The 13,702-nt window shown below is 51.1% G+C and overlaps 5 protein-coding genes across 6 annotated transcripts; 3 read left to right on the forward strand and 2 right to left on the reverse strand.

The window, feature by feature from the left end:
• The first annotated feature begins 127 nt into the window (after nt 1–127).
• Nucleotides 128–1,711, forward strand: PV09_07725 (uncharacterized protein). The gene has a single exon (XM_016361531.1). It carries the CDS (start codon nt 378–380, stop codon nt 1,506–1,508), a length of 1,131 nt encoding a protein of 376 aa, XP_016210610.1. The 5' UTR covers nt 128–377; the 3' UTR covers nt 1,509–1,711.
• Nucleotides 1,670–3,798, reverse strand: PV09_07726 (uncharacterized protein; the record flags this gene model as incomplete). The annotated part of the gene is made up of 7 exons (XM_016361532.1): nt 1,670–2,109; nt 2,163–2,533; nt 2,582–3,121; nt 3,174–3,473; nt 3,525–3,565; nt 3,614–3,670; nt 3,718–3,798. The coding sequence occupies 7 exons, from the start codon at nt 3,796–3,798 to the stop codon at nt 1,670–1,672; spliced, it is 1,830 nt and encodes a 609-aa protein (XP_016210611.1).
• A 624-nt stretch (nt 3,799–4,422) lies between these two features.
• On the forward strand, nt 4,423–6,558 carry PV09_07727 (uncharacterized protein; the record flags this gene model as incomplete). The annotated part of the gene is made up of 1 exon (XM_016361533.1): nt 4,423–6,558. The coding sequence occupies one exon, from the start codon at nt 4,423–4,425 to the stop codon at nt 6,556–6,558; it is 2,136 nt and encodes a 711-aa protein (XP_016210612.1).
• A 656-nt stretch (nt 6,559–7,214) lies between these two features.
• Nucleotides 7,215–10,044, reverse strand: PV09_07728 (uncharacterized protein). Its single transcript, XM_016361534.1, has 3 exons — nt 9,298–10,044; nt 8,564–9,094; nt 7,215–8,504 (listed from the first exon to the last, which is right to left on the reverse strand). Exons 1-3 carry the CDS (start codon nt 9,743–9,745, stop codon nt 7,642–7,644), a joined length of 1,842 nt encoding a protein of 613 aa, XP_016210613.1. The 5' UTR covers nt 9,746–10,044; the 3' UTR covers nt 7,215–7,641.
• A 317-nt stretch (nt 10,045–10,361) lies between these two features.
• Nucleotides 10,362–13,206, forward strand: PV09_07729. Of its 2 annotated transcripts, XM_016361535.1 has the most exons (3): nt 10,362–10,704; nt 10,911–12,505; nt 12,576–13,206. In XM_016361535.1, exons 1-3 carry the CDS (start codon nt 10,617–10,619, stop codon nt 12,918–12,920), a joined length of 2,028 nt encoding a protein of 675 aa, XP_016210614.1. In that variant the 5' UTR covers nt 10,362–10,616; the 3' UTR covers nt 12,921–13,206. The 2 variants fall into 2 exon arrangements, with proteins under 2 accessions (XP_016210614.1, XP_016210615.1); XM_016361536.1 differs by having other exon boundaries at nt 10,362–12,505.
• The last annotated feature ends 496 nt before the right edge of the window (nt 13,207–13,702 follow it).

Genomic DNA, 13,702 nt, shown 5'->3' on the forward strand with positions numbered 1-13,702 from the left:
GGCAAGGACATTCTTGGGAGCGAATGATCGGTCTGCGGAAGTACTGAAAAGTGCGCTCCTCAGGACACAAGGCTCGGACTGACAGAAGCATTGTTGCTCTTCACCTTTCGATTTTCACTGAAGAACAGAGCTGCATATTTTAAGAGATATGCGATGACGTTCATCGATCTCTTAAAATTGCTGCCTGCTCATATGAAACCGTTCCGTCACCATAGACGCTAACTGTTTGTGGTGCATTCGACGACGACTGAACACAGCCCCGACTCAAAGCATCGTACTGTGTGCACAGCCTCACGGGAGCATTTTCGTCTCTATATAATCATAGAAAACTCCAAGATATCGGGAAAATGGGCAGATTCTGATTCAGACTATAAGCTATGGACTCGAAGCACAAAGATACAAAGGCGCACGCTCAGACGCAAGAGCAAGGGCAGAATTACGACCGAGAGAACTCACTTGACCGCGATGACGAGTTGCCCTCATATCAAGACTGCACTCCCGGACCCTCAAACATTTATCCACAATCAACTGGAGCAAGCGCAACACCAACCATTGGGCCCACAGTATCACAGCCGTTCAATTTTCCTTTGACCAATGAAGCATCACCGCCGGACTACAGTTCACCGTCAGCGATCCAACGGCCGATCGCCATCCCTCAACAATGGGCTGATCTATCCTCTCCGTTTCTGCCGGCGTACGCCCCAATTTTGCTCAACTATGGCATCCCAGCGAGCAGCTGGTACTCCTTTCTGGACACCGTGTCAGCTTTCCTGACCGATACGGTGGGCAAGAGAGCCGTGCGCCATGCCGGCGACATCGCCGCCTCCGTCGGTCGTGTGCCGAAACAGTTCGGCAAGGAGGTCGTCGCCAACTTTAAGGATACGGTCAAGGAGATTGGCTACCAAGCGAAGCGTGGCAATCCCATCGGTGTCGTTAGCGGTGTCATTGGCGGCGCGGTGGGCTTGAGTCTTGGTACCGCTACCAAAGTCGTCGGTAGCGTGTTTTCGTTGCCAGGAGCCGCTGTCGCTGCAGGTGCCAATCCCAAAACACCTCTTGAGCGGGTGCAGGCGTACGCTCAGGCTGCGAACAAGGACTGGTTTCACAAGCGAGGACTGCATGCTCACATACTAAACACCGCGCTCCTGGCAGATCTTGTTCACGTGCCTACACATCATATACTAGACGCGGTGAATGCAACGTCAGACGATCCCGAAAACGTGATGAAAGCGTTGCGAGATCTTATTGAAGGCGTTGAGCTTCGGAATGACCCGGTGTCAAAGTCAAATGTGGAGGTGGAGTCTCAGCTGTCACCGTCTGGATTTCCGGTCGAGAAGAAGTCATCGGTTGAGCAAGATGAGCATCCAATTGCTGGGCCGAGCACAGCAAGCCGCCCACACGCGAGCTTGGCGAAAGAAGAAAAAAGCGGCGTCAGATTGAAAATATCGCCGACAACACTGTGGTTGGTAGTAGTCAGAGAAGATCTTCACGAGCAGCTCGCGAAAAAGTGATTCATGTTAAGGCATCAATTCAGTGGAGGCAGAGCGAATTCGTGTGATAAAACAGTAGGAACTACCGGGATTCTTGATATGTACATTCGATATTTTGCATACCATTTTGACTCCTCCGTCAAGATAAGCTGTGTGCAGCTTCGACTTCCGCGCGGGAAAGCTTATGACATCTCAACATGGCTAGTGTATACAGATCCCTTTCGAAACGTTCTTCTTTTCAACCCCAGGAGTTTGTTGCGAAAGCCGATCCGTTGCCCGCTTTGATCTGCTCGCGCCAAACCTTCTCCAAGCTCTTCTAGTGTTTTGTTTTGCAAAGGCTTAAGGAACTTGAATAGGCCTCCCTCCTCTTCGCGTCCATTTTGCACATCGGGGATCCACGCCCACGCAAAGAACGCACCGATCGCCATGACCACGCCAAAGATGATGAAGACGTATCCTAACGCGTTTGTGTTTGGATCGCTTCCAACGCCGACCTTGCGCAAAACCAGTGAGACGACAATGCTGCCAATCTTTCCAGAAGCAGCTGATATTCCATGGCAGGTGCAGCGATATGTTGACGGGAAAATCTCTGCCGGGATCATGAAGGTAAGTGTATTTGCGCCTAGACTTGCTGTTAGCACCGAGATTGTCTGTTTGTGCTTTTACTTAGCTCACCAAAGTTGAATAGAAAATGACATATTGCAACGAGGGCCACCGTCTCGAAGTGACTGCCCTTGTGGAAGACTGCATAGAAAGTGCCACCAGAAATGATGAATACCAAGCCTTGGACGAGAAACGAGCCAATCAGCCAATTGCGACGTCGAATGTAGTTCGAAAAGAAGATGAAAAGAGCGCTACCGGCAAGCGATGCGATGCATACCGTGTATATGCTCCTCTCCGCATTTGTCTTCAATGTGTCATATATGGTTGCGTCTGGGTCTTGTGGATTTGTGTTCCAGCTCGGGATGATGATGTTCTCGTTCACTGGAGCGTTCGCGAATATCTTTGCTATGGTTCGGGGATTGTTCATCCCGAGTCCATAAAACCTAAGCTCTGTAAGCAGGCTGCGCAGGTAAATGGGACAATAGCATTACGCGAAGTCGAGAAGAAACCAGCATATCGAGGTACCTGCTAAATATCTCCAGTTGCCCTGCTCAATGAAATAATATCGCAAGTCTTCTCGGGAAAACTGTATTGGCATTGACTCCTCCTCGGTCTGCTCCACGTTCCATCCGCTCATAAGTCGCGCTGTCCCTAATTCGGCTCTCGCCCGGATGTTGGGATAAACATTTTGCGAATTGCGAATGGCTCGAGGGATGTCCTGTTTGACTTCCCAGACGTATAGACCTGCATCCCAAATCAAGAAGCGAAATATGATCGCCAAAAGAGCTGGAGCGGCGCCAACGCCGGTTACAATCCGCCAAATTCGGTCGACTTCGGCGCGACACAGCTGGTTAGACTCGTCGTTGCTACAGTGGGATTGAAGGTGTGACTTCCGCCCAAGGACTACCCAGAGCCCAACAAGTTGTGCTAGCAGTTGACCTACAGGTTGCATAAAAAACACCGCCGACATCATCCGAGCTCTTGCTTTTGTCGAGGACCATTCCGAACAGATAACAGCTGATAAAGGATATCTGTCGGCGTTAGAGAAAAAACGTGGAGTCCGCAATGTAGGTTGGTACTTGCTCTGCTCCAATGCCAATTCCCATAACAAATCTCCAGGCTACCAACCAAGCAAGAATGGACATGTTGTTGCCTATTCCTGAGCTGGCTGAAGCAACTCCTATGGTTGAAAAAATCACAATCACCAGCTCAACTCCGTACAGACTATTTCTTCCTTTCACGTCTGCCAGAATACCGAACAAAAGCTGCCCGATAGCAGATCCGCCAAGAGTCATTGCATTGATGAATGTCTCGCGCCACGGATTTTCATCCGTCTGCCAATACACGTAGGCAATTGACGGCAGGATCACATTCGTCGCAAAGCTTATGAGATTAGTGGATTGTAATTGCTTACTCGATGGTCACCAGACGTACAGATTATAGCTGTCGGTGAAGAAGCCGGAGGCGGCCACGGCCTTAAAAATTCAGCAAAAAGATAACGAATACAAGGTCGTAACACGTACCCAGACGTGCCAGTTGAAACCATTTCCGTCGATATCTAGGCGAAGCTCCTCACGCGCCTGATAATTCTTAACAGAAGTAATTGGTAATGGATCTATACACCAACCCGAAGTTCATTTGTCGCAAGAGCCTCGCTTCTAGGCCCAAGAAAGCCGCGGTTTTTCTTTTCAAAGGAGCTGCTGGACATGCCAAACTTTGATGAACGCTTTTTCCAGAGGGCGGTTCTGGGATCGTTTGACTGCCCACTCTCTTTTGCAGCAAACCACAGTAAACAGAAAAAGATGAACGATGCTCAAAGCCTGGCAGAGGGGCTCGAAAGGGTCACATACTCGACATCGTATAAGGCAGAACGAGGGCTTCGCCTCGCTAACGCCATAGCGAGCAAACCTCCCACCAGCGTCCTAAATAAAGCGTCTGAAGAGGAGTGCCGACGGCAATTTAAAGGCGTTAACAGCCAATAAAATGATGGTGGCTGACTGGGTTGGGGATTCATATGGTGTAGCCTACTGCAAGTTCACCACACGTGTTGCATGTCCAGTCCAGCAATCCCACAAGCCGTCCATCCCTTCACCGAGGCGCAGCAGGTCGAAAAGTCATCCCGCGGCCGATCAAGCGCGTGATCCAGTGCTCAGAAAACAGTATTTCTGTTGCGTGCGTGAAAGCTTGGAGATCTGGAGACATGCGTTTTCCCGTACGTTACGAAGCCTCGCTCGCGGATCTTCTTTTTCGCAACTGACCAATAGCGCAACAGAGTTCGCGCACGCGCAGACAGCAGCCCCAGGTTGTTACCATCGCTGAAGAGGACACGACAATGGTTCCGGTCTACACCATCACCACTGTCAGCTCTCTCTCTGAGGCCGCCAGAGAAGGGAAAAAAATCGTGGAAAGATACGAACACGGCAAAGCTTATTATCCTACCCCTATCCAGAATCTTCTGGAGACCTTATGTCATTACTGCACCGTTCTTCAGGATGTCGCTGTTGTTCTTGACGAGTATCGTGAGGTTTTGCCACAGAGGAACTCTTTCGCGAGCAAAGTCGAGACGTGCAAGACATTCCTTGAAGACTTTCTCGGCAATGGATCAAAGAAAGGGAGCGTCGAGCATGTTGAGTCGCCTGGCATCGCCATGAAAACCAAGGATCTGGTATTGAAGGTTTGGCGACGCAGAAATACAGACTCGAGCCCGTCATCCCCGCTAAATCATGAGAACCCAGACAATATTAAAAGGTGCAAGGCGCTCGAATATGAGCTACAGCTTGACATGAACAAACTCCTGACCTACATTGTCCTGAAAGCGCTTCGTCGTTCAGTGATCCTGGACAACGAAAACAGCGGTGATACTCTCACAAAGTATGAAAGAGATTGTATCCAAAAAGGTCTGTTGCAGCCCAGCAAATTTGGGCCTGCGGCGGCAGGTCGAAGCCCGGCTCATCTCGGCGTGAGCGAAGATGAGCCGTTCGAGGTCATATATCGAAAGCTGCTGCGCCTTCGATCGATGTATGAGCGGGCTCGTAATAGAGCGATTCATGTTCCAGGTGCAACGGAAAATCTGGAACCGCTTCGAAGCATGGTAGAGGCAATCTGGCAAGTCATGAATAGACGGGTTGGTCAAACAGCTCGCCAATTTCGGATTCCAACACGCATGATCTTCGAGGGCTCGTCCACAACTTTTATGCAGATAATGCTCGAGCTCACAAACGAGAGTCAACATTTGACAACGAATACGTCGGAGTTTCGTCAAAGGCGGGACAGCGTTTTGTATCCAACGCTATCACCAACCACATCCCAGCATGGTTCTTACTACAATCTCTCCCCTAGAGCTGTCAGGCAAGGCTCCACGTCATCGATCTCTGTTTCACCGAGCATGTCCACTCCGTTCACCTCTCCTTTTAGTTCCGTGGGACTTGGCGGTAGCGCAACCAGCTTTACTCCGTTGCCTATGTCGAGCTTGCCGTCCCAAACCGCAAGAATGACGTTAAATGCGGGTGTGAGACAGGAAGTGGATATCTATCTTCAATCATGGCGATGCATTAAGCTGGTTGATAATTCGCGTTTAGTACATTGGGACAGCATTTATAATTCACAAAAGGTTGTGCATACCGTCCCGCGCGAATCAATTCCAGGGATCCAACATTCCATACATGCCAGAAGGGAATTCGAAGTCTTCTTCAGCGGCAATCCACATCACGTCGTGCACTATGAAAATGACCGACCAGATTTCGAAGACGATTTCTTACCCTCGTACAGATTTTTAACGGAGGATTTCGGTATTCAGTTCATGTCCGATCTGCGAGACAAAACATTGCTGGTATACTTCGAAACCGATGTCATATGGTCGGATAGGCACCCACACAAAGAAAAGGGTCACGATCGCGGTATGGCGCGTAATGTGTGCATTTTGCTCTGGCAAGACAAAGAATGGCCATATCGCCACAGCATATCCTTTCCCGCAAACTCCATTTCCGTCCACCAAGTCGAATATCCGGTGCTGCGGTTCCATGAGGCCAGGATGCAGAGCGAGAACGTAAGACTCGACGCAAGGGACGAGAATTACTTGCCCGCGGACCCCACGGAAGAGGAGCTTGAGGCTGCGCAAATGGTACCTCCGGTCAAAGTTCCGCTCTGGCTTCGAATCCAATTTTCTGGTCGAAGCCCTCGACCGCAGGCGGAACGCTTCGTGAACATGTGGAACATCGCCTGGAGAGAAGATCACATCACGAGACCGAAGCCGCCAACTCCCGCTGCGGACGCGTTGCTCTCGCCGGGCGGCACAGTTTTACCAGCGGAACTCCCTTGGGGTCAAGCAGAACCACAGGAGGCCCACAGCGAGCACGTCGTTCCCGAGAACGAGCTACCAGAGGGCCCTTTCCAGATGACGCTCGGCGAAACCCCCAACAGACCGGAATACTTCGCGACGCCGGAGCTTGAGGGGTCACATGTGCCGTGATCCATCTCAAATCGACAGGCAGGAAGCGTTTCGTAGCAATTGAATGTACTCCGTTAGCCATTTGGCTCAAGCTCCGTACAATTTGCCGCTAGCGACAGTCGATGTCGATCTCTTCGGTTCAAGTTGAGAACTCTCCCGCAATTGCTTTTTTTTTGCAGTTCCTGTCTCCATGTCTCTCGCTTACAAGGGAAATAAAAAAACCGTCGTTGTCTTAGCAATCCTCTCCTTAACCTAGCGCCTGGAATCGTCAGTTTTACGTTGATTCGCTCTTACGGCTATTTAAATTTCACAAGGTATGAGGTTCGTCTTTTTTTCCTTTTCGTTCTCTCCTTTTCTTTTAGGAAAAAAGTTTTTTTTTTAATGAATTCATGATGAATCCCTGTGGACAGGTGTCGTGAAGTCTAGGGCCTTGGGTGTGTTGCATGCGATGTGACAAAGCTGTAATTGCAGCTGCTTCAACCACGGCACGACGGCTTGGCTAAGAACTGGCCCACAGATTTATATGTAGTCATATAAGTTATATATAGTGAAATGACGTAACCCCTGCTCCCTCTCCAAACAATACATATGTAGTCCTTTAATAAAAGCCAGTGACGTTCAAAAGATTCTCACCAACGAGGCTCAAACATTTGGAGAGTTGAAACTTGCCTGTTTACTCTTTTAAAAATCGTCCTGACCGAGGGTAAAGCCCGGAGATGCATCTCAATTCTAGTCATAATAAAGTACATGTACACGAGATCAATGTCAGTTACTCCCGCTACTTTACACAGAAGATGGTATGACCCAAAATTCAACATCATCTCTTCAAAATAAAGATCAAAGGTAAATCCTTTTTCCCACTCCCATCTATGTCTAAATCAAGGAATGAGTCTTGACACGTCAGGATCCGCGCGGCGGCATAGACCCCCAGTAGCTTTTGCTGCTGTGGAGTTCTGTTTATCTCTAGACAAAGAGGCGTTGCCGCACTAGCTCTTTTTGCGTGGAAACGCTTGCGTTTTGTCTGCAAAGCGTGCCTTCAAGGGGGACGTTGCCAAAAAAAAATGAGGCCATATCGTGACTGGGACAAGGTGAACATGGAGCGACTTACGGCCATCTACCTTTTCCTCGACCCATTTGTGGCACCTCAAGGGTCATGCTTCGACCGAGTGGCGAGCTGCTGGACGCGCCACCGTGGGGACCAAATGGTTCTGACGCGGTCCTATCACGTGTTGTCCGTGATGCCTGTGCTTCGCCGGCGTTGACTCTAGGCCCAGGCAACGGGCTCGATGTCGTCCGGGATGCTGAATGTGATGTTGGAAGAGTCCTATTTCGATGTGGCATATTCGGACTCGGGAAAGGTGATGGGTCTCTTGATGTGCTGGGATTGCTTTCACCGTAAAGGCTTGGGGCGTTTGAGGCTCCAAACGAGCTCCGGTGTCGACCGAATCGTTCTATCTGTTGTTGTAGCATTGGGTTGCGGTTGCGCTCACCGGGAAGTTCAGGCAGCTCCTTCTTCGCAGCCTGGAATATTAGTTCGTCGCGATCGAGCCCAGGGCTCCCCGTGACTTTCGCGACTATGCTAGCGAATTTGCTGCGGCCGGCGTCCTTGCTTCGGCTAGCACTCGTGCTTGCGCTGGCGTATGTCTCCACGTGGTGTAACCGTTCATCCGGATCCAAGTCCGACGAAGTGCACACAGCATGCTCTACGTGGTCGGTGCTTTCCTTGACATGAACAAGCTCAGGTACATTGATCGACATGCTCCTTGGTTCTTCAACAAAGCGGCCACTGTCAGCGACATAACTGGGTTCAACGTGAACAGGATTATCGTCCGGTCCGTGTAGTTCGATGGTAGGCCTTCTCTTTTCTTCCTCATAGCTAGATAGAGAAGAACGAGGAGCAGTATCTCCATCGTGCTTTTGAATCATCTCAGTTATACGAAGTGCCAGAGCACCAACAACAGCCAAGCCTGAAGATGAACGATTTAGTGACCATATTTCAAGGACTTGAGAGCCAAAAGTTACTAACCTGTGCCTGCAATTGGAGCCCACTGGCCGATCGAAGCGATTCTTTCTGTCATGTAGTTGACTTGTGTACTCCAAAAGTTCAACTCCCCAAGAATAACCAAGGCAATGACAGCACCGGCGAACACTGGGATCTCCACTACACTTAGCAGGCTCTGGATGATCTTGTTGGTTCGGTCAATGGATTCTCGGTTCAGCTGTTCACGCCGACTGGTCGCATTTTGCTGGAGCCTCTTTTTCTTCGCCCGATTGTCTGCAATGATCTTGTTCCATATTGAGATGATGGAAAGCACAGCAGGAACGCAGCAAGCAGCTGCAAAGAGTGTGCCCATTCCAAAGGTGATGCGTTGAGGGATCGGAATGACGTAGATGTTGTTCGCGGAGTCTTGTCTGGCAGGACTGAAAGGTCCATCATTGACTGAACAAGTCAATCCGCAGGCATTGTCTTGACCCCATGGGAATGGGCTACCTGACGCAAGACCCTCGCAAGGCTTAGGTGATGTTCGATAGAACTCCACAGTCAAGCTAAGTAAGCCTAGTTGAGATTAGCTGCAACGCGAGCATTTAGCGGTAGGAGAAGTCAAGATCAATAGCGCATGTCTACATGAGAGCCAGAAGATAGTTGGATGGAGCAGTATGCCAGCTCATATCCAGCTTTGCTGCGTGCCCAGCGCGCGATCAGTGCCTCAAAACAAATCGGGAAAAAATATAAGAATTAAAAAAAAACATTAATCTCACCTGCTAGGATTAGAGTTGTCCAGACAAAAATAACATTTCGGCCTTGGACCTGGTTCCAATACGTTTTGCTGAGTCGAACGGTTGGCGGGGCTGTCAAGATGCCTATGGCGCACAGCTGAAAGGCACCATAAATGTCCATGTCGACGGCATTGTCAACATGCATTGCTGCCAGCACGATGCCGTGTATCGCGGCAACGGCTGGAAAGAGAAGCGCAGCGGCCAGACATGCGTCTCGAAGCCATAATTGTCGTCTGGCAAGAACGCAGGCCGCTACAAGAGCGTAGTACAGGATTCTCGATCCAGGCCCGTACTGGCCGCTCACAGGCCAGGCACACACGACAAGAACAGACTGGGTGCTATTCACAGCCTGAGGAGGCAGACTCGAGTTCACAATGGTAGCGCGCTGGATGGGCGTGGGAAGTGGCGAGTATTGGTGGACTACTGGCATAGCCCTGCTTATCGTCGCATCAAGAATGCGAGTACAGAGGATGCAGTAGTAATGCGCGAAAATACAAAGGTCATGAACGTTTGAAGAATATATCTTCCAAAGCGTCGATAGACATAGTGGGCGGGCAGGACGGGCCAGAGTTCATCAACGAAACGCGGAGAGGAGGTCGACCGGCCAGCGCCGTACAAAGGAACGAGGTTTAAAGTGTATGAAGGCGTTGACCGGGACGCAGGGCAATTACGAAAGCGAAGCCTGTGATGTCTGACAGCCGCGATGCTGTGAAGGGAAGGTAGTCGTGTGAGCGCTTGGACAAGCGCAAGGCCTCGCCCTGCTTCTCGAAGACGCGGAAGATGGCGTGCTGCCGTGAGGAATGAGGCTGACAGGTCGCTCTCCGTGCTCTTTTTCTGTCGCAGAGCCAAAGGGCGCGCGAATAAAGCAAGAGTCTCGCGCTAGCGTGGGCCGGCGGGGAAACACGAAGCTGATGGCCGGTGAGCGCACGCGGGAGGTTGGAAGCGGTGTAGTAACCGTGTTGGTGGCAGTGCATGCACGATGAGCGCAACGGTCGGCTGGGGGTGCCCACATTCTGTCCGCTCCTCTCAACGGGCCTTAGCCGTGGGCACACACAAGAACCCACGGAGCCAATTCGAGGTCGGAACCTCAGCACATGGTTCTGCATCGTTCAGCATCTCGACTGTTTGCTCCCAAGCCCAAGAGAGGCTGTGGAGCGACAAATCTGCTTGGTTGGGCCGCGTCTTTGCGTGGCCAAGCCTCAGTCAGGTGACATCTGGCCTTCGGCCTCAGACTTACATACGTCGAATACAGCCGCCTGTTGCAGCGGCGCCGTAGCCTCTGCGTTTGAGACCATGCTGCGATGGCCAGCGACGAGCCCATCGATCTTAACACCGGCAAAATCAGGGAGTGGCGGTCCATCGTGACGTTGATTGTCTTCGTGCTCACCAGTAAGTCCACTTCGCAGACCCATTGCCGCCCCCAACTTCGCTCTCGTCACGGGACAGAGGTCGTCTCATGCACTCGGAATGGACCGAGCTCGCACGCTTTTGTGGAGTGTGCAATGTCCAATCGACATGTTCGTCCGTTCGAGCAACCATGACCAGGTTACCCGCACTCTTCCACAGATCTTGAGGCTAAACCGCACGAATCCTAGATCTCGTCATCCTGTTCCCATTCCATGTACCCGTTTTCATCCCACTCCCTCTGTGGAAGGCATGTTTGCGGCTCGTCTATGGGGCGCGCATCATTCCCCGGCCGCCGGCAGCCGACTCCGAGGATGGCGGGAAATGGTTCAAGACGCTGCGGTTTCCTATTAACTTTGTCACCGCGCCGTTGATAGCGGATCTGTTCCTTCTCGCTATCCTGGCAATTGGTCGCAAAGAAGTCCACGATGGAATCATTGGCTCCAATCACATCGTTCCGTACGATATCATGATCTTCTTCCTTTCACTGGCCTACATTGCCATATCGGTGGACGCCTCCGGCTTGATTCGATGGCTGGCCTACAAGGTCCTACAGTGGGCGGGAGACGTCGGTCATCGGCTCTTTTTCTACCTATACGCGTTCTTCTTTGGCCTTGGAAGCTTTATTGGAAACGACCCCATCATCCTGTCTGGGACAGCGTTCCTGGCCTACATGACTCGAGTCTCCCAGAACATTGAGCAGCCAACAGCGTGGATTCACACCCAATTCGCGATCGCGAACATTGCTTCCGCCATTTTGGTCTCATCGAACCCCACTAACCTTGTCCTCGCTGGAGCTTTTGACATCAAGTTCCTTCATTATACCGCGAACATCATAATTCCCGTCATTTTCACGGTCATCATCTTGTTTCCTTTTCTCATGTACATCGTTTTCAACGACGAGACGCTTATTCCATCCTCAATCAAGTTGCATGAGCTTTCAGAGGCAGCCAAAGCTAGGCTTCAGTCTAAGCCCGTCAATCCGAACATTCCAAACGCACGCGGTACCGCCGAGGAGACGGAAAACGCCGAGAATAGCGAGGAGGGGCAAGTTCTGTCTCTCGAAGAGATTTTGCATCCGTTTCTCGACAAGAGCGGAGCGGCTTTCAGTGCTTTCATCATGGCTGCTACTCTCGTTGCAATTCTTGCCCTGAATGCTGCAGCGCAAAGCAGCGGCGAGTATCCCGTGTTCTATGTCACCCTTCCGGCCGCGATGATTTGCTTTGGCTTCGATCTGGTGTCCGGATGGATCAACAGGAAGGAGACGCGCGAAATTGCGCAGAAGGGCCGACGGGACGTGGAGGAGGCAAAGGCACGTGCAATCGTACTGGAGGAAATGCGCACCTACTCGTTCGAATCCAACGAGCAAAACTACGTGGTGTCGGACGAGCCGAAGCAGTTGGACGATATCGCGACGAGCGAGCTGGGACACCCAAGCACCCAAGCGCAGACGGACGATCCGGAGAAAGTCTCTACCCGCGACTTCGAGCGTCGCGTTCAGGAAAAGCTGGCCGAGATGAGGAGGCCGGAGGCGAAAACGCTCGTCTCGCAAATGCGTCGCGCTTGGAGGTGGTGTCAGGAGACATTCCCTACGTCTTCGGCTGTGCTTACCCATCTGCCGTTCGCACTTGTACCCTTTGCGTTCTGCATGTTCGTTCTCGTGCAAGCCCTCGTCACAAAGGGTTGGGTACAGGTTTTTGCGCATGGATGGGATCATTGGGTAAACAAGACCGGTACCGTCGGCAGCATTGCTGGAATGGGGTTCTTGTCTACAGTTCTCTGCAACGTAAGTCCATCCGAAACTGGAAGCTCTCCGCCAGCTTCAAAAAAAAGCAAAGGTAGCTAAATTCGCACAGTTTGCTGGAACGAATATTGGCACGACGATCCTTCTGTCCCGCATCGTTCAAACATGGCAAGCCATTCACGCACAGGCAGGCACCACGATCAGCGACCGAACGTTCTGGGGCACCATCTACAGCATGGCTCTTGGGGTCAACTACGGTGCCTTCAGCGCGGCCTTTTCCGGTTCGTTAGCAGGGCTGCTCTGGAGAGACATACTTGCGCGGAAGCACATTCACGTGAGCGGCGTTCAATTCGCTCGTCAGAACCTGCCCATCATTGCCATCGCCATGACGGTAGGATGCGTCGTTCTTGTGATTGAAATCTACGTCATCCGCGACAATGCTCCATACAACGCATAGAGATGAGGTATACATATGTTCATTTTTTTTTTCTTCTTCGAAATTGCTGGGATACCACAAAGACAGTGCGCAGCAACATCAAAAAAAGCATGTTTCCTGTACAAGTAATCGAGCAACAAACTTTCAGCTAAGGGCCTGTTGCGCCTACGCATCTGCTTAGAATATGCAGTTCATACCAAGCTAGAGTCCATGATTTGGCCACTGCTGGCCGTTCTGTACGTAGTGTTCTACACAAAGAAAAAAAAATTTCATGTGACGGCACCCAATCCTGATCACGAACTACAACTGTAACACTGCACCGTGTCAGCCGTCGATGGAATGTCAAGGCGCATGTCTCTGGGCATGCTTGCTGACGGTACAGGTTACAAATATGCAAAGCGAGGGAAGGCATACGTTATCCAGCCTTTCTTGGTTTCCTGGCATTGGTCGCGTCTTCCCATGCCTCGTTCGTCCTTTGTTGTCTCGTATACTGGGTAAACACTCCCTCTCGCGTAGGAGCTTGAGGGGTACGGTCAACTTTCACGATCGACTACCGCCGTGCTGTCCACCTGTTTGAGGCGTATGAAGGGACTCTAGCAAAGACGACGACGACAACCGGCCTGGATTCGATCCATCGGGGCATGTGTCACCTAAAAAGAACAAATAAAATTGTGCGGTTTTTATTTTTATTTTTATTTTTTCTTCCCTTTTTCACTCTCTCCTCTTCGTTCTACATACGCTGAACTGCGCTCGCTCACCCAAGTTCTGATATCGAAAAGCATCAAAACCCCCCTTCGCCCTTC

This window comes from Verruconis gallopava, assembly GCF_000836295.1.
Source record: "Verruconis gallopava strain CBS 43764 unplaced genomic scaffold supercont1.32, whole genome shotgun sequence".
Classification (NCBI taxonomy): Eukaryota; Fungi; Ascomycota; class Dothideomycetes; order Venturiales; family Sympoventuriaceae; genus Verruconis; species Verruconis gallopava.